Source organism: Dermacentor andersoni, chromosome 4 (assembly GCF_023375885.2).
Source record: "Dermacentor andersoni chromosome 4, qqDerAnde1_hic_scaffold, whole genome shotgun sequence".
NCBI lineage: Eukaryota > Metazoa > Arthropoda > Arachnida > Ixodida > Ixodidae > Dermacentor > Dermacentor andersoni.
Genome location: NC_092817.1, coordinates 9,537,638 through 9,560,288, shown reverse-complemented (window position 1 = coordinate 9,560,288; position 22,651 = coordinate 9,537,638). Strand labels below are relative to the sequence as shown.

Genomic DNA, 22,651 nt, shown 5'->3' with positions numbered 1-22,651 from the left:
CCTCGGGCTCAGCAGCACAATGTCCTATAGCCACTGCGCCTACTGCGATGTGTTTTCTAAAATGAACGCCAGGCCAAGCGCCGTCGAAGTGCGTCTGAAATATGCTCCTAGTGGATTCCCGCTGAAGACAATTTTCTTGGGCTCTTGTCAATCACTACACCACAAAACAAGGGTTGCAACGCTCCAGAATTGCAACGCTTAATTTGTGACAAGGAATGCTACAACGCAAAATAAATAATACACGCAAAATTGCCGCGCGACTGGCCGCTCGAGGCACCTTGCGTGCATTCGCGAGCTTCTTTCGCGTTCGGAAAAACACTTTTATGCAGCACGTATTTAGCAACAGAAAGCTGTATCGGGAGTTTGTCATGTCTGTCTACAATTTTCTCATTTAGGCTTTTCATCTACTTATACTATTTGAGAAGTTGATGAATTAACCAAGACTGATTATGTAATTAAGCAGAATGCAAAAAATTATCTGATTATCTCCAAGCGACGGCAAACAACATTACTTTGATTCTGTCCAGCTACGTGGCATTTCCATATTCTTAAATCTTGGTTCATGATAGTTGGGACACCATGTATACGGGCTCTACCAGCTAATTTCAGCCAATTTGCATGTAATCAATACTTGAGGTGCTTAGAAATGTTTTACAACAAATTTACTTCTACACAAAAAGCTGTTTATTTAATTGTTTCTTAAGTGGTATACACCTGTCTCGTTGGCACTAAATGGTGTTTCAAAGAGGGGTACGTATACCTTCCATTGACCCTCTAGCGTCTCAATAAAAAAATATTCGTGAACATTTCCCTCGTGAACCAAAACACTCGAAATGTTTGCGTTGCAATAGTAACTGAAGTGCTCAGAAGTAGTTTGCAACTAGTTACACTTCCGTACAACAAGCCATTGACTTCAAAAAAGCGGGACATACATGGCCCAACTGACCTTCGAGGGTCTCAACGAAGAATTACAAGCAACCGCTTCCCTCGTAAAACAGATCAAATCACGATGGACTAAGCGACACAGCAGAGGCCACCAATAAAAAATTGTTGTGAGCATTTTTGGCAGAGCGTCGAACACCAAAGGCATCAGCGCCTTCTCGCATGTGCATGCTTCTGCAGATGCATGCACACGGGCGAGTTTTACGGACCAGGGGCCGTATTCTGTAGCGGTTCCTTTGGGAACCGGTTCCCTTTGGCTGTTACGTCTGGATTACGTCACTCGGAGAAAGAGTGGAACGGGGCGGCGTGAGGGGAACCAATCAACGAGCGGCGGTCTGCCGGAAGATCACGTCATCATTTTTGTTTGTACTTAGGGGACGGTATAGCAATTGAAGGATGTTGCTGGTTTGATAAAAAAACATTGGTTTGTATAGAACACTTGCAAATATATTTTCAGTAATAAATGTGAGCTTGCGGCGCAGACCGCTACTGGGAGTTGTAATTTTATTTGTGTTGTTTTCTTATTTAGTCGCTAGGTGGTGTGCCATACGTTATGCAAACAAGTTGCCTCGCTTTGTTTACGTTTTGGACTTGCCAGTTTGCGTGCCGAATCCGAAACTGGGTCCTCATGTTTGAGCGAGGCCGCGCGATATACTCGTGTCATTTGTTGAAGAGCACCCCTACCTTGCGAAGGCGTCGTGTGTGCTGGGTCAACAGCTGACGGCGGCGCGCAAGGAGGAGCTCTGGCAGCCAGTGACTGCCTTGCTCAATGCTGAGGGCCCGGCAGTGAAAACTGCAGCCCAATGGCGCGGCGTGTGGAAGAAAGATGTGTATAACGCCCGCCGTGATGCAGCCGCCTTGCACGCCGAAAGCAGGTAAGCACACTCGTTGACGGAGCTTTTGCGCACCATATTCTAACAAACGTGTTAATCACAGAGGAACCGGAGGAGGCAGCCTGCCCGGACCGCGAGGGCGCGTCCTCTCCCTAGTTGGAAGGGCGAGCGCCATCGGAGTCTGCCCGCCGTTCTTCGAGCCCGACGAAGAGGTGAACATCAGCGCATGGGTTTCAATAGGTCAACGCCAAGTCGACGCGCTGTCGCGATTTATGGCAACACACACGCTTTTAATTTTTCAACATTGCCCCGTGCGGTCCGTTTATGGAACGCACTACCAGATACCATTGCATGCCAATATAAACACACTGCATTTTGCAATCTGCTAAACGATCAATATGCCGTTTCAACCGTCTAAGCATGTCATGTCTTTTGTAATTTTCTTGCATTTTTTCTACAAGTTAAAGAATTTCAGTGGTCCCAATTTCTTTACAATACTTACTACTGTATAACATGCAAAAATGTTTACAATGTTATTATGCTATTATGTTGTTGTTTACCATTTATTGTTATTGCTCTACATATTGTATTTGCTAATGTAATAATTTTCCATGTTCTGTGCGTACTCCTTTCATTATGCTGCAGTTTATTTCTTTCCCGATTCCATACTTATATGTTACCGTATTTCCCCATTTACACTATACCTTCTCGAAGGCCTGTAAGGTACATGTAAATAAATAAATAAATATTTACAATGTTTGCAGATGACTGTATAGTATATAGGGTCATCAACAGCGAATCTGACCAAAAAGCACTACAACACGATTTGGATTTGATTGCCATATGGTGTGAAAAATGGAAAATGTCACTGAATGAGAAAAAGAGTGTCCACGTCACCTTTACCTGGAAGAGCTCATACGACAGCAATCGTAACACTATAAATAATGCTACTCTTGAACAAGTGTCAGAATATAAATACTTAGATGTATTTTTTTCTGCTGATCTAAGGTGGAACAGACACGTTACTCATGTTACGAACAAGGCTGTCGGAGCATTAGATTTTTTGAAACGTAACTTTAGTAGCTTGCCACAGAAACTTAGGGAGCAACTGTATTTCACACATGTGCGCAGTACACTGGAGTATGCGTGTGTTTGCTGGGATCCATATGCTACAGAACTTGTAGATAAACTAGAAAAAATGCAGAACAGGGCAGTTCGGTTTGTCCTTGGCAATTATGACAGGATGCTTAGCATGACAGAAAGCAAAAAAGCATTAAATTGGCATCTTCTTGAACACCGTCGCCGAAATCTCAGATTAAAATTTCTTCATAACATATACCACTCTAATACGGGGATAGCCAGGTAATTGTATTTTCAGCCGCCCACATATGTTTCTAAAAGGCGAGATCACAAATTAAAAATATGTGAGATTCCTTTTGACCCTCTATTGCATGAATTATGAAAGTCATTTTTTCAGCTTTCATTATTGATTGAATGAACAAACATGACTGTAATAATAAAGATAAAGCTTTGTGCCAAATATGGCACACCATGAAGATGGCTGAGCGCTCTTGCTGCCATGGGCGGAAAACAAAGCTTCACGGATGGTGGCCTTTTAATGTGATGTGGGGAATGAAATGAAACAGTTGTTTGCTGCGTTCAGGTACAGATGAATGTTTCACTTCTTCTATCTTACCAACGACTTGTTTGTGCAAGGTGGCCGCTTACATCTTTGTTTCTTCTCGTCAAATTCTGGCCAGTGGCTGACTTGGTCAGATCGGTCGTCTTTGGGTGGCATTGCGGCCGCTGGTCCCTGTGCTTTTTTGACTTGAACATGGAATTCGATGTCCTGACTAGAAGTCCTTCCTGGTCGCTAGTTGGGTAGGCACTTGTTATGCGAGGTAAGGCATTCTGCAATTTCTGCTTTTAATTGAGCCAGCGGTAGTACTTGTCTCCTCCTAAGCTGCTCCTGCACCCTCCTGTACAATACGCATGCTGTTAGTACCGATAAGTCTAGCATAGGCGTAAAAATTCGAAAGTGCCATTTCTTCGACATCTGATATGTATGCAGTAAAGTCCAAACAGAGAGTCCAGCAGGTCGACACCACCCATGTGCCTGTTATGGACCTTTACTACTCTGGGGCAATCAATTTCGCGAAACACCTTGGCGGAGGTAAACCAGCGCTGAGTCTTTTGGACTGGATCTCTCCCATCAAAGCTCGACAGAAATGTCACGGCGCGGTTGTCGTATCAACGCACACACGATAACTCTACGTCATCTATCGCGCTTGTGAGTGCCTCTGAAGCACCACTTCCTTTACATTTCAGTTCCTTTTCACTTTTCAGGCGGCTGTTTGGTAGACAATTCGCCCTCACCGTACCGATCGTCAAAATTACATCTTGTGATAGAGTGACCTGCAGCTTCGGGCTATTGAACAGATGGCAGCACGTTACCATATGTTGTATTTCAAGTTCATACTGTGCCAAATATGGCACACACCGATTTCGGTTTCTCTGCTGTAGTTGCAGGCAAAATTGAGAAAACTAGTAACTGCCTTGAATTGGCGAGGCCAAAAAATATGCCAAAATAATTTTTCTACGTTTCTGCGGTCGAACTTTTCAGAGAAAAAAAAAACCAATTGCTCGTGTTTGCCCCCTCCGAGTTTCACGTCGCATCCCAAAATCTACTTCACCTCTGTTTTGCGTATCACTCAAGAGATGGCAGCACTTGCCCATAATAAGTGCGCATAACTACGAGATTTACTCTGACGGTATCACATTCTCAACTGGGAATCTCACACATGCGAAAAAGAATGGTAACCGGTATGTGCCAAATATGGGACGCCATGCAATAGAGGGTTAAAAGTGACGCTTTCCGCTACTCTTTCTATGTTCGTACTATAAGAGACTGGAATACTCTACCACCTGACACTGTCTGTATTTGTTCAAATGATGATTTCTTCCATGCTTTATGAGTGTAATTCTGAGTGTTCATTTATATGAGTTGTACCCTCCCTGCTGTAATGCCTGAATGGCGAAGCAGGTACCCAATGAATAAAATGAATAAATAAAGAAATGTTTCATTGTCATGATTTTGTTTATATTGTTGCACCTTGTTAAGCAGCAATTACGAGCATTATGTGAAATCATGTGTGCAAGAAATGCAATGTTGAAGCAACTCTTGAGTTTAAACAAAGCAGTAGTAAGCATGAGTGTCTGCTATTTAACGAAATCCTGCTCCAATAAGTGCTTGACATGTCTCGTTTGTTGCTATACGTTTCAATATGTGCTATACAGATTGCTGACGACATTTCAGTTGCTGTGTAACTCGTGCTGCTCTTGCGTGTCACACATGAACAGACATCTTCAGCTTTGGAACAATGCATACTGCACAGTAAAATAGGCATTGCAAAGCAATATTCAACAATGCAAGATTGGTTGCCATTCACCTTGGAAATAACCTTTATTTAAAGAAAATTCCCTGGCGAGACAATATTCAAAAGCACAGTGAACAAAGCAAAGGAGTAACATAATGGCACATGGTTATTTGTCACTGCATGTGTATCTGTCATGCTCAACATAGACAAATCATGTGCTTTCCACTACTGCAGTATGCAGCATACTATGATTAGCCACATGTGAGCACACGCAATGTGTTATGTTGAAGTGCACGGCCTATTTACTTTTATGATAATAAAAATAAAACATGTTACACCAGCACATGTCTCCACCTCATTTGCCAGCGAATGCGCCGGCACACACTTTGCAGGTAGGCAATGCGCAAATTTCTGGGCAGCCGAAACACACCAACTATGGATTCACGCACCGCACGGCCTCTTTGAAACAAAGCTCGAGAAGGCTGTACAGGGTGCGCCTGTGGTGGCACCTGTACTTGAAGCGTCACTTGTGCCTGGGCTGGCTCCTGTGCGCTGTCGTCATGTGCACCGTCGTCACCTGGGTCGTCTGGCAGAGGCACGCCTGCTGCAAGGCAGAGGTTATGCAGCGCTGCACAAGCTGCAACAATAGTGGCTGCTTTCTGAGGCGAGTAGTGGAGCACCCGATACCTCTGCAGGCATCGGAAGCGGCTCTTGACGACTCCTATGCACCGCTCAACGGCATTTCGCATTGATGCGTGTGCCTCATTATAGCGCCCCTCTGCCGTGAGGCGATTTGGGTGACCATCAGGCACAGGAGTCATGATCCATGGCTCTAGCGGGTACCCAGAGTCCCCTGTAAAGTGTTGCACGTCAGTGAACGAACGTGGATACATTAAGGCACAATGCAAGAACACAGTCTACGCCAGGGCCCTTTTACAACAGCAGCGGGTCTTGGATTTATTGTTGCAATATCTATCGAACATTGACCTTCCCAGAAAGTTGTAAAGAAAGTTCGACTCATTTTAAAGAAAAGCCCAATTTCACCTGTTGTCTCGGCTGCAAATCTCATTCTCGGGTTAAGTTGGACATGTAATATTTATTTCATACTCATGGTTTTCTGCTCCGCTCATCCCATTTGCTTCTCCCTAAATGTACATCCTCCACTAAAACTAATTAGCTCTTCTCTCTTCAAAAGTGTTATTTTATAAAACACTTCTAAGGTCTACTCTCGAATATGCTGCCAGTATCTGGGATCCTTACTCTACTTTTCGTACCTCTTCTCGTGAAGGTACCCGAACTCGAGCTACCCGTTTGATCCTTTATAATCACTCCAGCACCACATGTCGCTGCAACAAAAAAAATTGCAGACATTGTGACACAAAGAAAAATAGCGCAACTTGCACTATTCTACAATATATACTACACCGATCACTAACGTCGATGCCGAAAGTTTCACGCACACGCTTATTCCTTCGTTCCAAGGACAGTGACCAGGAACCAGCTACCCGAGTCCATTGTCACCAACCCTTTTCCATCATACTTGAAAACTGCCATTTCGACGTGTTCTGTAGAATTACACCCCTCCCTGTAACGCTCCACGTGGCATTCAGTGTATTGAAATTAATAAGTAAATAAACAGAATAACATGTCAGCTGTTGTATACATGCTGGTAAAAATATCTGCCTTCTAAGAGAGACATGTTTCTCTCGATAGTCGCTGCAGGTTCATTAGGTACTGCTACATTCACAACACATTTCTAGCAAATCACGCTTTCTTAAAGCTTGCTAGGATGCAAAACTATTTGACTGTGTATGTTTTACATGTGGAAGAAGCACTGCTACTTTAGGTGCACTTACCAAGCAAGACTTCTCCATGAAGTAACAGGCCACGAGTGAGGCGGCGGCGAAATGCAGAATGCCTCCAAACGAAATAATCCTGGCACTATCCCGGAAACCGTGGGTCAATTGCCAGGATATTCAGCTTTGCATCACACACCTCGTAAGAGAAAGCAAAGAGAAGGTGTCAATGCCACTGCAACAAATATCTGGCACAAACTTTTGCTTACAACACTACTTGCCAATCAGTTACTGTTCAGTCAGCCAACACAATTACAGAAAAGGAGATATCAACATACGCAGTAAGCAGTTGAACTAATCATCAGCATGATAACAATGTTATCTACAAATGCAATGTTGGCATGTGTACATGTGCTCATGTATGGCGTGCGGTCACAACACAATGTGCAAAATAATTCCTTTGGTTTCTTCCGTCCATATTGTACAAGATTCTGCTAGAGAGTGCCACCTGTGTTTTTTTCTTGTTTTTCCAGACAAGGTGCCTATTACAAGCGAAAGAACGCGGAAGTGGCAGCATGTGCCGTATTAACAGCTAGAGCAAATGGGTGTCCACACATTCTCATTCTCCCTCACACCATTTTCATTGATGGGATGCTCCTTTTCACGTTTACAGTCTGTTGGCCACAATGCTTTAGTTTTATGTCGAATAAGAATCACAAGGGCTCGTCTTCTGTTAGGATCGCTCGCAGACGAAGACTCCCTTCACTGCTACGGCGTCTATTCCGGTTTAAGTCGCGCGTAATGTGTTTACATTGTAGCATCGAAAAGGCTATTCAACTGTGATTAGAGAGCACTGAAAAAGTGCGGCCGGGTTCTATTGCCAAGATCAAAGTCGTCATTACACATACAACACAAACGCTACTTTCTCGAATAGGAACGCAAGTATTACCGGCAATTGATGAAAAATAACGAAACGAAGTTTTTTACAACGTGCACTCGCGCAATCACATATCGAAAATATTTGTCAATGAACAATACTCACGACCATGCAGTTGAGGGCGTAATACCCTTTACGGCTCCAGTACGATTCCGTTTCGCCGGGGCCGAGCTTCTTAGGGCGAACGATGGCTATCAGACTCCCGTCCACACATCCTAGAACTCCTGGAATTTTTCCACGGCTAAGAAAGCCTTCCTTGACGGCGGCTTTCTGTTGCGCCGTGGATGGGAATCTAACCCATCCTTTTTCTTTGCCCACAACCGTAATGGCCTTGGCGACGGCTGTAATGATCCGGCTGATCGAAGGCTGCGACAGTGCAATCGCTTCTTCATTCCCGACGCACTGTTGAAAGCTCCCGGTGGCAAAAAACCGCAGCGCGCACAGCACTTTCATCGTAATGTCGACACCACGAAATCTTTGAGGTCCGAGATGTCCTTCCAGCTCATCGCAAAGACGTCACACTATGTCTTTGGAGAGCCTAAAATGCCTTCGAAACTCTTCTTCGGCCATGCCGAACGCGTCGCGTCGTTGCCTCTCGTCGCGTCGTTGTCTTTCGGCACTCCCCAGCAACACAACCAAAGGAGCCGCCATTGCCGTCTCTGTCTCGTCTCGTCTAGGTGCCGGCTCGTCAGCTGGCGCGAGGTTAGCCGGCAGCCACGGTTGCCCTAGCAACCCTCGACATCATGCTCGCCCCCGCGCGCGACCCTCGAGAGAACCACTTCTCCGCGGTTCCTCTCCTAGCAGGGAACCGGTTCCTTTCCAGAAGATTGGCAACCTGTGTGACGTCATCAAAATTTGTCGTCCCGCCCACCAGGGATGACGACAACGAAACGCCGACCAATGGCAACAGCCCAAAGGAACCGGTTCCCAAAGGAACCGCTACAGAATACGGCCCCAGCTATGACATCAAGATACAAAAATAGGTGTTTACTGTGAGCGAAAGGTGTACACCTAAATTCAGAAAAGACTAATAAGTTATTGGGCGTATAGAGAACTTTTTTGGGCCCCATTTCGGAAATAATGAAAACACTTTTTCTAGATTTTGCGCACTTGTCGCTTACTGGAACCCATTCCCAAGACAATTTTCGCATGAAGTGCTGAAACGTTTGGATAGAAGGCACCCCCGAACGAATCATAGAAATGTGCCCCTCTTCTGCTGAGAGGCATTTTTGAGCACATATCGAAATGGGTGCCCCACTGTCCTGCAAAGGGCTACAACCGCTGCATTAATCTTGGCTATTCGCCGTAGTGGATGCACGCGGTTATTTCAGGAGAAAGCAAGCAAGGAAACCAGATACCGCTATCCACAGTGTTCGAATGCTGGGGCGCTACAACGTAAAACTATTCCAATATGTTTTTATTCCTATCTCCTGACGTCAAATTTGCGTAACCGACGCAAGCATCGGGCGGTCACCCTCAGGGCTGTCTGAACAGACCAATCGAAAGCTCTCCTCGTTCTAGGAGGTCCTTTTGGAGGAGCTGCTCAGAACGCCGGATGAAAAAGTACAAAAAGCCCTCGTTGCCTGGGCCGAAAGGGTCGCTCCTCGTGAGGGGCCATTCTAGGACTCGGGCCTGCGAGATCATAACTGAGCAGAGTCTCAATAAAGTTGTTACCACCACCACCACCACCTTATTGCAGAATTGGAATAGAAAAGATTGGAAACGTTTTGCGTTATAGCGCTCCTGGTGTCGCAGAAAACGAATTCAGAGGCGAAGGGATCGCTGACATATGCTGTTTTAAAGCGAAGCTTCCTTTGCGCCTGCTGCTGCTGCTCGTGCTGTCTCGCCAGACAGCTCGGACTCGATGAATGGATGGACGTTATGAGCGTCCCCTTTGAAACGGGGTGTCGGTTGCGCCACCAAGCTCTTGCTATTATACTGCTTGATGTCCTACCTAGGTCTAAAAAAAGAAATGGAAACGAAAAAATTCTACGATGGATTCCCATAACCAAATTTTCTGTCACCCTATTGTGAACTTTGTATTTGTACGTCTCCGTTTTTTATCGTTTCGCTACTTTTCTTCCACCAAACTTCCAATCGCCTCTTAATAATCTCTACTGCAAACACGTTTACTTTCCCCCTGCTTTCGCTGAACCCAAGGGCTTCAAGCAGGCCAGTGATTACAAAATCGACCGATATCTTCACATTGCAATAAAACACGCTTCATCGTTTCCCTAGCTTTACCGCAGCAAGCACCATGCTTCTTCTTGCTTCTTATATCTCGCTTTGGAAGTGCATGTTTTAAGGCATCCTGATCTCGCTTCGAAAACTAGTGAGCTTCCCTTAGAGTTATCGTATATTGTTTCTTTGCCGATTTCCTTTGTTCCTCTTAAGTAGTTACTCATGGCAGGTTTCTTTTCCATTGCCGCCACCCATGAGATTATCTCAGCCTCTCTGAATTTCCGCTTGACGTTTTTTTGTTGCTGTGTTGCTCACTATACAGGCCGCATACTTGCTGGTAAGCTTCCTAGCTCTTTTCCTACACTGTGAATCAATGTTATTCCTGTACAAAAACCTGAACACTATCCGGGTCAATTTACATTGTTTCATATTCCTCAGTAGTTCTTCATAATTTATTTTACTGTGAGCTTCCCTGACTTCAAAACTTGTCCAGCCCATATCATCCTGCACAGCTTCATTTGTAGTCTTACCACCGTGATCGCCCAATGCAAGGCGTCCCACTGACCTTTGCTTGCCATCGAGTCCTGATTGTACCCCTGATTTAAAGCAAACAACCGCATTTCCAAAAGTAAGTCCTGGAACCATTACACCTTTCGACATACCCCGGAGCACCTCGTGCCTATTCTAGCCCCATAGCGCTCTGTGTTTCATTATGACCGCATTTCTCTTCCCCTTTCTCTGCAATTCTCAGCTTTTTCCTGTGTTTCCATATATCTATTGCCTTCGTTTATCCATATACCAGGGTATTTATATTCTTTTACGCGAGGTATTTCCTGGCCCTGTATTGTCACTGTATGTTCGCTGTTTTTATTGAATATCATGACACCTGACTTTTCACGCTAAATTTCAGACCTAACATATCGCCTTGCTGTCCACAGATATTAGCCAGACGTTGCATATCACTTTGCTTGTCAGCTAGCAACACAATGTCGTCCGCATAAAATAACCTGGAAGCTGCTGTTCTACCACTGTACCCGCCTGTTTGTATGAGAGATTATACCCGATATTACTTCCTTCTAGCGCCCTCTCCATCTTCACCATGTACATCATGAACAGCAGTGGGGATAAAGGGCACCCCTGCTTCAGTGCCTTGTTGATATCAACTTTCTCCTCGCTCCTCATCCCTTCCCATTCAACGCAGACGGTATCTTCTAGGTAAATCTCTCTCAAAAGCTGTACACAATAGTCACCTAAGCCTTCCCTTTCAGAATATCCCACAGAATGTTGCGGTCTGTAAAGTCTAAAAAGGCCACATATAACGGTCTCCTTTCTACTCCTGATATTTCAATACACTGAGTAAGGAGAAATAAGTTATCATCCAAACGCATACCTATTCTGAAGCCATTCTGAAGTTCTCCCAAAACGCCATTATTCTCTGCTCATGCTTGCAGCTCTAACTTAACTGCCTGCATTATTAACCTTAATATTGCCGATGTAATGGTCAACGGTCTATACGAGTGAATCCTATCTTTCTCCACCTTACCTTTATAAATTAAATTAATTCTGCTTTGTCGCCAAGTGTCTGGTATTCGTCTATCTTCTAAACATTTTTCTACTGCTTTCAACAGAGCTTCCTTACTTTTTGGACCTGGTTCATTAATCAGCCTAGCGGGAACCTCGTCTAGTCCTGTGGCTGTGCGCTTCGGAATTTTCTCTTCGGCTTTCTTCCAGTTGAAATCGGTCAGCACCAGCTCCTTTTCCATCCGGTTTTCTTTCATGCTCTTTTTTTTCCTCAACTACAACTTCGTCATTCATTACCTTGGAATGATTCGGCTGTTATTTGTCCGATATAATTTAATGGCGCGTTCCCTTCCAGTTTGTTTCCATCTTTGTTTACGATATGTTGTTGTATTGTTCCAGACTTCATGCCTAATAATTTTATGTGGTTCCAAAATATTCCAGGTGCGGCCTTCTTTCTTTCTCGCGTATTTCTAACCACCAACGTTCACTTTCACCTTTTATCTTTGTTTGCACCAGTATTTGAACCCCCATCCAGGTATATTTCCCATTTTCTGGCTACTTCATCCTGCGGCAACTGCGCTTTTTTTTTTTTTGCCTGCCTGTGAGCTCGGGATTGCTGCCTGTCGTTCGGCGATCGCTTCTCTTATCTCAAGTGATCGCTTCTCGATCACTCTGCTGCGGGATGGTGGCGCCATCTAGGAGCGATAGTTCACACTATTTTGTTCGCAGCTGTGGAAGGTAGAGATGGGGGCTGCCGGCTAGCGCATGCGGGTTGTTGGGCGCTGATGGAGAGGGCGAGGAGGCGGGACATGTAGAGCCGCGATGAGACTGGGGAGAGTGCACCAGTGGAGATGGCCTCACATCGCGCATGCGTTGCGACGCCTGGAAACCACGGGGACGGTCGCATCTGCGCCTTGAAGGGGAGGTCGGGTGCCCCATACAAATGGCGCAGAAATCCAGCTTGCCTCTTTCAACCCCTATAACGCTGGCTTGTTCAATGGTGCATTGCATTGCAGAGCTCCTCATTTGGCGCATCCTCAAGCTAGATGAGAAAGTGCGCGTGAAGACTGCCTCTTAAGCTTCGCTGTACTTGGATCTCCTGCATTGTTTTGCATACCACCCCAATCGAAATGCAGCCGCATTTGGGAGTAATATCCGTGACCATTTTCTTAGCAGTTGAACCCCACAAACTATTGAGCCACCACTGTGGGTGATTCGGATAAAACTGCAAGCACCCTGCTTACGCTTGATGCCATCATCTACTTACTCTGCTCCTGCCTAATGGCCGACTGTTCTTTATTCGCAGACCTGAAGAAAATGACACGACAAGAACCACTATAATCATATTCGAAGCGAGTGGCATGACGTTCGACTTTCCTGCCTGCGGCTGCCTATTATTTCTACAGACGTTCGGCCGACGCTGACACCGTCTCACGGCCGCTGTGTAAAAAGATGCGGCCTGTCGCGTCAGGCGAAGAGGAGTGGGCGCGAACGTCACAGCCATAGTTGCATTCTCGGCCTCTTAGTTGGGCCGTACGGCGCTAGCTGGCGGGGACGGGACACGTCGGGTTACAGCTTTCCAAGAGCGTTCGTGACGCATTTTCTATTCCTATTCCAGACAACAGGCTGCCTGCGACGCGGCGGATCACAGTATTTTCGATGCACGCGGCAGGTCGCACCTTTTTTAGGCCCAAGCGTAACTGGCCAGCTCGCGAATTCGGCTGTGTTCGTCTGAAGCCGCGAAGCAAGCGAACGAGGAACGTGCCTGGGCCTCCGTGCTAGCTCCGGTTTGTCTGCAAATTTCGTCTGCACATTTAATCGGCACTGGGCAACGACAACGCAGAAATTTGAGGATAAAAGTCACTAAGTGTCCTTCGCACTCTTTAGACTAACACTTTGAACACAAAGTCTGACAAGCATATGCCTGAAATTGCACTGCTGAAATGTTTGCTATTAATGAATAACGAAAGGAATTAGGAAGAACCAACCCCGCTTACTATTCAAGAATGCGTTGACCATGTATTTGGAGTTGATTACTTGTGGCACTATCTTGTACTCTGTTATGCGGGGTGCTTACCTCCGTGTCTTACCCGTGCGCGGAATCCAACCGGTGCTTCGAGCGCCACATCCTCAAGCAACGCGTTCGGAACCCCGTGCAGCGCCTGCCTCTGATCGCAGATGGTGCAACAAGAGGTCTCAAGGACAGCGTCTGAAAGCGCAAGCTGCCACGAGGGAAGAATGCGAGAAGGCTCCCTTTACCATGGTGCCACCACGCAGCACTGCACGGTACTACCCTGCCAGCCGTACCCCCATACTGCCCCACGGAGCGGTTGCACGCGGTCGCGCGGGCTTTATCTTGAAAGTAATCTGCTTTGCGGGCACATTATAGGTGGGCCGATGGCTCGTATTTTTGCCTGTGCTGTGTTCTCAGCGCTCTGTTTGCGTTAAAGCGATAGACAGCACGAAGGTCACTTCGCTCGGTGCTTTTGGCGCGATTCCTCACGCCAGCGCTTTGACAGCGGGTGTCCGCGGTCAACGAGTGTCAAGTGTTCATGTTTGCCTGTGCACTCTGACTCCATGCTAGGTAATTTAGATAGTAAGCGAATGTTTACAACGGGGCCTTCTACTCCGGCGGCTGTTGCGTATGGCGAGGCCGGGCGAGCCCTGTCTTGAATACGAGCTGCGATGCGGGCAGTGTAGAGGTCTAGGGGCACCGATGGCCGATAGCATACGGTTGCGCGTTACCAGTGGCCGTGATACTGTTATAAGCCATCATCCTGGCAAGTGCACCAAACGACTCTTTACGTTGCAGTCCATCGCTTGCACTGCTGAACCGCGTTGGAATCGCTGAGCCATTAACGGTTAGCAGCAAATGAGTAAAACACTCTCTACAGAACGGAACAAGAATTTTCCGGCCAAGGTAATCTAGCGCACACCCATAACTTGCTACGCGTCTACGAGGCAACACATACCGCTGGCACTGTGCTCCGCGTGGTGCCGGCTAGTGAGGTTTGTGCGTATCATGCAGATGGCTTAGCTGAGACACGTATGTCTAGGATTACGTTTTAACCAGATTTATCAAAAATTGCGAGTTATATCGTCTGTTGTATAATTTTGTCGCAAAATGCTTCTTTATTCTTTTCCTTTCTTTTCTTGTCTTTCTTTTTTTAAGGAGGGCTGCCTTACAGCATAGTAAATAAAAAGCTTACTAGGTTACTGTGCTTTTACCCCACCAACGCATATTGCTTGACAGAGCAAAGCTGATGTCTCATTTTCTCTTCTTTTCTCACAGGGCTCGTGATGGGCGTGAACCAACCTCAACGTGTCGTCACAGCCTTTCGTGATGTCATCGAGTACACCAACCAGCGTGCGCCCGGTGACCGATACAAGATTACCCCACTGACAACGAGGGTTTTCGACAATGACACATTCAATGTCACCAATGACGGTAGCGTAAAAGTCAGGCCCAGTAATATGCAAAGGGTCTTTTGGCCTGATTCTGTTCTATTCCTGTCATTACCGCTACGCACTGGCTGTCTGTGATGATCGCGTAGACAAGGAACCCTTCGTGCCACCATGGAAGCCAGAAAGAAATAACGCGATTAAATTAGTTTTCTTAAATTATTTCTTCCAGAAGCAGCAGATTCTATAAAGGAAGATAAACATGTTAGGTTGGCAATCGTTCGATTAAATTCTCCAATAATTGGATCCAAATGATATACTCAAAGAGCTAAGCGAAGTATTGTTCCAAGCGACGCAAAGGCCATCAATTTTGAGGAATTACGAGGGGAAAAAGATAGCTAAGAGCTTACCGAAAATAGAAGTACAGGTGGGGACAAATCGTGCGAGAACTGCGACTGCGAACAGACTTGTGCCCTCTCACTTGGCGTCGAGACATGCCATTGCGCATGCGCGTCCATTAGTGCTCGTGTGCATGCTAATACGCCTACTGAAACTTAAAGGCGCCGCCTTGCATACAATGTTTTCATAAGCAAAAAAAAACGCCAATGTCAGGTTTTGTAATGATGTGAAAATTCAGTCATCTTGGTTACAACACGAATGCCGCTGTCAGAAGTGCGAAAAGTTGAAAAAAAATGTATGTAACGCTCAACAAAGTTTATTTCAAATAAGCGCTTGTTTGAAAGAAATAATGGCTTGAAGCACAAATGCTAACACCTCCCGAGGGCGATGCAAACTTTATGCGCATGAATCATGAGCAAAACAATTTCACGTCCCCAAATTTCAACGGCAAAAATGAGGCGATACACATGCCTCTCGGCTGCGATGGCATACAGCCACTAATTAGCACGATTCGCGCTGCTCGTCGCACCACATACTAAGGCGGGAAATCTCTGCAATGGTGGCTCAGTGCAACGTCACTCAACGTCAAATTGACGTTAACGAAAGAACCCTTTATACGACACTATACTCACGGGATATTCTCTCAGCAAATCAACAAGCTGGCACGGCGGCTATCTCTGAACGCCGCCACGAATACGCGAATTAGCAGATGCATTGAAGGGGTTTCTGCACGCTGCCGATCATGTTCTTTCTTTAATCGCTATCATGGCTATATCATGCCAAATACCCGAAGGAGGATTCTATCGAAAAAGTGTACAGCTCCGCATCACGTTTTGTCGTCCTAATGAACGCACAGAAATGTCATTACAGCGAAGCCGTATATGGCTAGCCGATTCGTCCGTCCGTCTGTCGCCTGTACCCCAAAAAGTCTTCAGGCGCAAGCCCATGCTCATGCGCGTAAAGAAAAAAGAAAGAGAGGCGCGTGACTGGCTGCGCTAGTAGTGACGTCGTTGCTCTCCATCGCAGCCGAGCGCGCGCGAAGCAGTTTCTCTCAGTCTCCGAAATGGGTAGGCCAGGCGTCATACGTACTCCTGAGGAGCAGGCAGCTTTCGATCAGCGACGCCGCGAGCAGAGCAGGGAAAGAGCTCGTCTACTCTGTGCCTATGCTGCAGCCCGGGCACAGCAACAGTTCGTGCAGCCGAGCACAAGCAGCAACTGCGTACCGAGGATCCGGAAGCCTACCAATCCGTCGTTTAATGAACCGTCGGGATTAACCCAGTGATAAACACTGGTGCCACACGTTTCAGCTTGGCTGGTTAACCATCTGTACCAAGTGCTTGGGCGGTGATTTTTTTAATGCTTCCGTTTCGCGACACGAATTTCAGAAAACGTGACCTCTCGACAGCCAATCAGAGAGCCAACGTGACAGATAATGCCGGCCGTGCAGTTTCCATGTGTGTCGAGGATAGAGCGTCAGCCTGTTGTTGAAATTGCGATGACTGCAGAAGATTACGCCACGAGGTAGTCTCTCTACCGGCCGTTGTGACTTGCGACAATTCACTACACTCTCCACTGGTCGAAACAGACAACGCTCTGCTGGCGTAGTCATGGCGACTCCAGCAGCTGACTGGCAAAAAGTGAGCGCATTGGCAGGCACATGCGCATTAAAGGACATGCATGCGCGATGTCACATGTCTCTACATTAGTTGTTGGTAAGGGTAATAAGTTGGGCTAGTTATTTTCTGTTTAAATACGTGTTTACAAGCGCAAAACACCGACACATGTTACAGACGTAAGGAACAAACGCTATACTTCCAACTAATAGTTATTATTTATTAGTATCATCATCATCATTATTACCACTGTTAATTATCATTAATAGCTGAAAGCATAGCATTTTACCTTTGTGTCTTTGATCTACGTCAGTTTTTTGCGCTAGTAAATATGCATTTCGTTAGGCGCTTGCTTCGTCAGAGGGCACAGGAATGCAGATTGGCACGCGCTCTCGGACGACGCATTATTTTATCCCCCTCTGCACAGCTTCTGTCAGAGTACTTATGGCATCAGTGAAACATAAGAGTCGCAGCAGCGCTGTCTTAACCGCTTGAGCGGCCGCATATTAATGAATAATGAGACCATGTTACTGCGAATTTGTTTTACTGTAAGATATCTACCAGGAGGTTATGCTGCAGTTCACGTTCATGGCTGAGCGGAGCATATGCAGAGCGGACCCACGCGGTGCGTACTGAAATGGTCACCTCCCTAGCCTCACAGCAAAGGCGCGCGCATTCGTGATAATGTGAAGATGCTTGCAGTGTTCCCATATCATGATCCTTTATGTTCAGAACGCCACAAAGCGGAACCACAAGTCTCCCTTACTTTCCTTTTATTATTTTTCTCTATACCTCTCTCTTTTTTATCTTCTAGTCATTTTATTTCTGTCTCTGCTCCTTGTAATGTAGCTACATATACCAGGTGCTTCTACGTAGTCTTCAAGTAATATATAAAAATATCCGTTTTGAAATAAAATAACGGTTCCTCGGAGACATACAAACTGGGATACATAGCATAAGAACGACACAGGGACAATCAGGAACACGGGGCGAGCGCTAACTTTCAACTTCAAATGTCTCCTTCGGAGACATTTCGTCAGTAGTGGGGACCACCAGGTGACGGGTGATACGTGGTAGTGAGCCGATGATTAACGAAAATTCATTAAAAGCCTTTAAACCTTTAGTTTTTGCGGGCTCATCGTAATTGGGAAAGTGAAGCGAGTTCTCCGTACAAGCCACATCACAGTTGAAGAAAAGAAACGAGCGCTACAAAGACGCTGACTTTCAGTCCGTGTCGTTGTAGAGCTCTTTTCTTTACTTCAACTGTATTAAACCAACTCTCCCACATCAAGATTCTGCTGCTTCAGAAGCCATATCAACTTTGGATCTAGAAAAATGCGATTACCCGCGGAACTGTGGCAGGGTGAATTTCGGCCATCAGAGCACCGGAAACCGAAACTGGGAAACTGCAACAAGCGCAAAGCCGCGTCCCTAGAGGCGACGTTCTGCTACCTCACCCAACGGCGGCCACACAGAGCGCAGCGACATCAAGGAGCACAGAAGCGCAACACGCTGCTACCCGCTGCTGCTTTTATTTAAAAATGGCTAATTTTAGATGTTACATAAGCTCGTCATAGAAACACCTATTATAGAACAGGCAACCAATACACACTTAAACCGCATTCACTTTTCTTATATTCTAGTATATTATAGCATTCGTGTTATCGTTGTTCTGAGAGATTTTCAACGTTCGTGGTATGGAGTCAGCCCTACAGTGCAGAAATAAAGTTCAAGGCGTGGTGTGACTAAGCAGTGTTCTTTTTTTCGTCCCACCGAATAGGAAAGCAACGTCATTTGACGCAAAAGAACAGAAGGCGGCCGTGCCTTTGGCTCTCATTCCTTTCGTGTGACGCTGTCGCTTAGAACGGTGCCAATCGGTTCCGCCAGTTTGCCTCGCTACCGATTCCTGCAAGCGCTGCTTCACCGCGTGGTCTTTTCGCAGCGTGCGGCCAGCTGAGCTCGGGCGCGGCCCTGCTCGTCTCCCCGGACGGCGGCATGGTGCTCGAGGCGCTGGCGGCCGTCTCGGCGCGGCTCCAGGTGCCGCTGCTGAGCGCGTCGGCGGCCCGCAGCCCGTCCTCCCGCCTGACACGCTTCGGCCTCGCCCTGCGGCCGCAGGCGCACGGGGCGCTGGCAGCGCTCGTGCACGCCTTGCGCTGGCCGCGCCTCTTCTACATCTACGACTCCGCAGAAGGTCATTCGCTCTTTCGAGCTCTGTGCGATTGTCTAGACGAGAACGTTATCGTGGAAGCGGTCAGTGTTTTCACGAACACACTAGTGCACTTAAGGCGGAATCGAGTCTGAATCTTGCCACACTGAGGAAGACGCTCAAATTAGTGTCAAAATGCTGTGCGCGTGGTAAAGTTTGATATTCCCTGCGGCGTCCTGCTACATTGCGACACAGCCGAGCTCTCCCGATGCAACTCACGAGCGCCCGTACACGCGAGAGCCGATCCAAGGAAAACGAGACACCGAGAAAGCTTATGCAGGCTCGACGTCTTGTTCGCGTCTTGGCTGGCACGCAACGAAATAATTTTGAATGCTTTCCGGAGGCGGCCGCAGGACTGCCAAGCACGGCATGCACTGTCGAATGCGAGGGAAGAAGGAAGGGTGAAAAGAGCAGGTATAAAGACAGTGAACGCCGATAGGCTACGCATACACCACTTCGGTTACATGTGAGTGTCAATTAAGTATTTTGAACTTTCTGCAACAGCTGTGACCAAAGCAAAGTAACGCTCACTTGATCTTGAGAGGCCTATTCAGATCTATGCTTCCGCAGTTATTATTCAGTGCATGGTGTCAGAAGAGGTCGGGCGTAGCAATTCGAGAGAAATAAGCAAAGAGTCAACTTGGTGTCGATGCAAAAGAAGGCAAGGTCGACGTACATGGTGGATCAAATGACTAAAGGAAATAATATTAACTACACCTCTCTGTCTCTTCCTTATGCACTCATTTCGTTCCTTATTCATACTGTATTTCCCGCGCAATTGCTTCAACATTGTCTTACTTGGCGTCGACACTTGGTTGACGGTTTCTTGTGTTGATCAAGCGGCCAAGCAGGCCGATCCCAGACATAGCAATGTTTATGGTGCAAATTGGCAAACTTTTCTACTATATTGCCGCCACATACGCCCGTAACGTTCATTTTATGTGCCCTACGATATTCTTACTTCTTGTTGGCATAGCCGAAGCCGCCTTCCAGACATGACTGCCTCGCGCGAGCCCTCCTAAGTCCAAGCAAACTCGCTCAATTTCCCGAAAGTGTGTAATACGGCGGCTTTGCCTCAACATGCGTCTATCTACGGCAGTGCACCCTTTACAGGGGCATAGTGATATGTGTTTTGACAGCGGCGATTACAACGCTGTCGAAACTTTGCACCAGCAGCGAAGTATAATACACTTGGTAACTGTGGTAATGGCTCTGTATTTGCCTGCTGGAGTTATGCACCACCAGGTGGCTGCACCATGAAGGCCGCTCACGTTTACGCCCCCGCCCACTCGGTATTCCGCCTGATCTGCCTGCGCTTAGCGGAATACCGCACACGCTAAGGCTCCCTAATATTGGCGTTAATTACGCCCGTACCTTTAATTTCACCCACTCCGCTTCTAATTCTTGTTTGTTGTCTCGTTGAACGCTACATTTTCATACCTCCTGCAACTCGTTACGACGGCATGGAGACGCAAAAGAAACGTTCTATTTTTTTTTCTGGAAGAGGTTACAAGGTATCAGCATCCGAGATACGACAAACAAGCGTGAAGTCAGCTAAGACAGTTTCTTCAACGCAAGAATTTAGCAGTGGTAGGCTATATTGCACTGGATACGTGCCGCCTTAAAATACCTCCCGGGCTGCCCTAAGCAACGCTCCTTTTTTGAGGTGATAATGCTAAGGAAAGCTTGGATTTAATTATAAGGTTTGTTTATGAAACACGTTAAAGCATCGAAAAGGTGAGGGCAAGATATAAGTGTAAAATTGGTGCGTGAATATGGGCCTTCGGCATGCAACAGAAAATAAATATATGCCCCTGCTAACTTTAAATGACTTCTTCTGAAGAAAGGAGCATCTTTCTTTAAGGCTGCGTGTACACGTTTTCTGAATGACTGGCTACGGTCTGAAAATAAAAAGCGTGATGCTTGCTTTTTCTTTTCCTCTAACATGTGTTCCTCGTAGCATGTTTTGTTTCTAAGCTACGTCAATAACTCTTTTAATACACTCAGAGTTATTGCTAACGTTCACCATATGCAAGTTCCTCTTATTAGCGACACCGTCTTTAAAGTTGTTGAATGAATTAATTTTGGTGTTTCAGGTGCCAAAACTACGATTTGATTGACGCACGCCATAGCGGAGCACTCCGGATTAATTTTGACCAGCGTGGAATCTTTAACGTGGCCTCAACGCACGGTTGTTCTTGCGCTTCGCCCCCATCGAAATGCGGCCGTCGCGATTTGATCCCGCGACTTCGTGCTTAGCAGCGCTACGGCATAGCCGCTAACCCACCGCGACAGGTTCTTTAACGATGTTGTGAAAACATGTTGGAGCGCATAACAATTTACCCGGCTTTCTATTCTCGTGAAGAGAAACTTAAGTCGTCGTTACGCCCACCTACGCATTAGCACCACTCGTCGAGACACGCTTGTCCGGAATTTCACAGCAATATGCAGCGTCCGCACTTGCTTTGCGCATTCTCTCCGATTCAATAATTTCATACGAATCCTCTTTGCGCATTCGGTTTTCTCTTCTTTTAATCTTTCCGTCCCCTTTTCCCAGTGTAGGGTAGGCAACCGGGCTCAGTCCAGGTTAACCTCCCTACCTTTCCTTTATCATTTGCTCTCTCTCTCGGGCCAGGACGGCTAACATCCGTCAGACCTAAACAGCTTGGCGGGGTTCTTTCGCCATACGCGGCTTAGACCCACAAAGGATACCTTCCATCGAAGATGCACGTTCTTTGGCTATACGATGTTTTCTGCTCCCCCTCGACATTCCACTGCATTGTTTGCAACGTCCGCGACTGCGCCGCTCTTGTCTTTTCAGCTTGATTGTTAACGATGCAACCCGCCGTAGTTGCACAGTGGCTATGGTGTTGGGCTGCTAAGCACAAGGTCGCGGGATCGTATCCCGGCCACGGCGGCCACTTTAGAGGGGCCAAATGTGAAAACACCCGTGTACTTAGATTTGGGCGCACGTTATTAGATTTGTCGGACGGTCCTACCGCTGTCGACCAGATGTAGGAGTCGTCGGACTATCTCGCCGCTGCCACCATTTGAAGGAGATGAAGGTCGTAGACAGGAACTCGGTGAACAGGATTTATTTACATATTAACAGTTTAAGCAAGATACATTGGCAGTCTAGCGCGACTCCCATATGGAGCCCGCAAAACTAACATACAGCAAACAGTTTACGAGCACACAGCTCACTAGTACATTTCTAGTATTACACAGCACTCAGCTCCCGACAACGAGCACGACACGAGCACGCTCTAGCAGCCGGCAAACGCTGGTTATAAGCTCTCCGCTTGACGTCATAGTTCGACGTCATCGTTCGGCGGGGACGGAGCAGGAATGGTCGGGAAGGTTCGTCCAATCGTTGTAAACTTGCCGCCGCCCCGCACTATGGCTCACACACACTAATGCACACAAGTTCGAGCCCATACACAC

At 46.8% G+C, this 22,651-nt stretch overlaps 1 protein-coding gene and 2 long non-coding RNA genes across 5 annotated transcripts in view; 2 read left to right on the top strand and 1 right to left on the bottom strand.

The window, feature by feature from the left end:
- Positions 1-22,651, top strand: part of LOC126535935 (glutamate receptor 3-like) — a 72,618-nt gene that overhangs the window by 8,711 nt on the left and 41,256 nt on the right. The window contains exons 2-3 of the mRNA XM_050182796.3: positions 14,880-15,035; positions 18,944-19,192. Coding sequence (XP_050038753.1) covers positions 14,880-15,035; positions 18,944-19,192 — 405 coding nt within the window. The remainder of the gene's footprint in view (positions 1-14,879; positions 15,036-18,943; positions 19,193-22,651) is intronic.
- Positions 1,158-4,851, top strand: LOC129386106 (uncharacterized). The gene is made up of 2 exons (XR_008613571.1): positions 1,158-1,817; positions 1,879-4,851. It is a non-coding gene; the product is annotated as an uncharacterized lncRNA (long non-coding RNA).
- On the bottom strand, positions 5,220-8,834 carry LOC129386105 (uncharacterized). 3 transcript variants are annotated; one of them, XR_008613570.2, is made up of 4 exons: positions 7,991-8,834; positions 7,009-7,147; positions 6,427-6,498; positions 5,220-6,005 (listed from the first exon to the last, which is right to left on the bottom strand). It is a non-coding gene; the product is annotated as an uncharacterized lncRNA (long non-coding RNA). The 3 variants fall into 3 exon arrangements; XR_011893788.1 differs by having other exon boundaries at positions 5,220-6,498; XR_008613569.2 differs by lacking the exon at positions 6,427-6,498.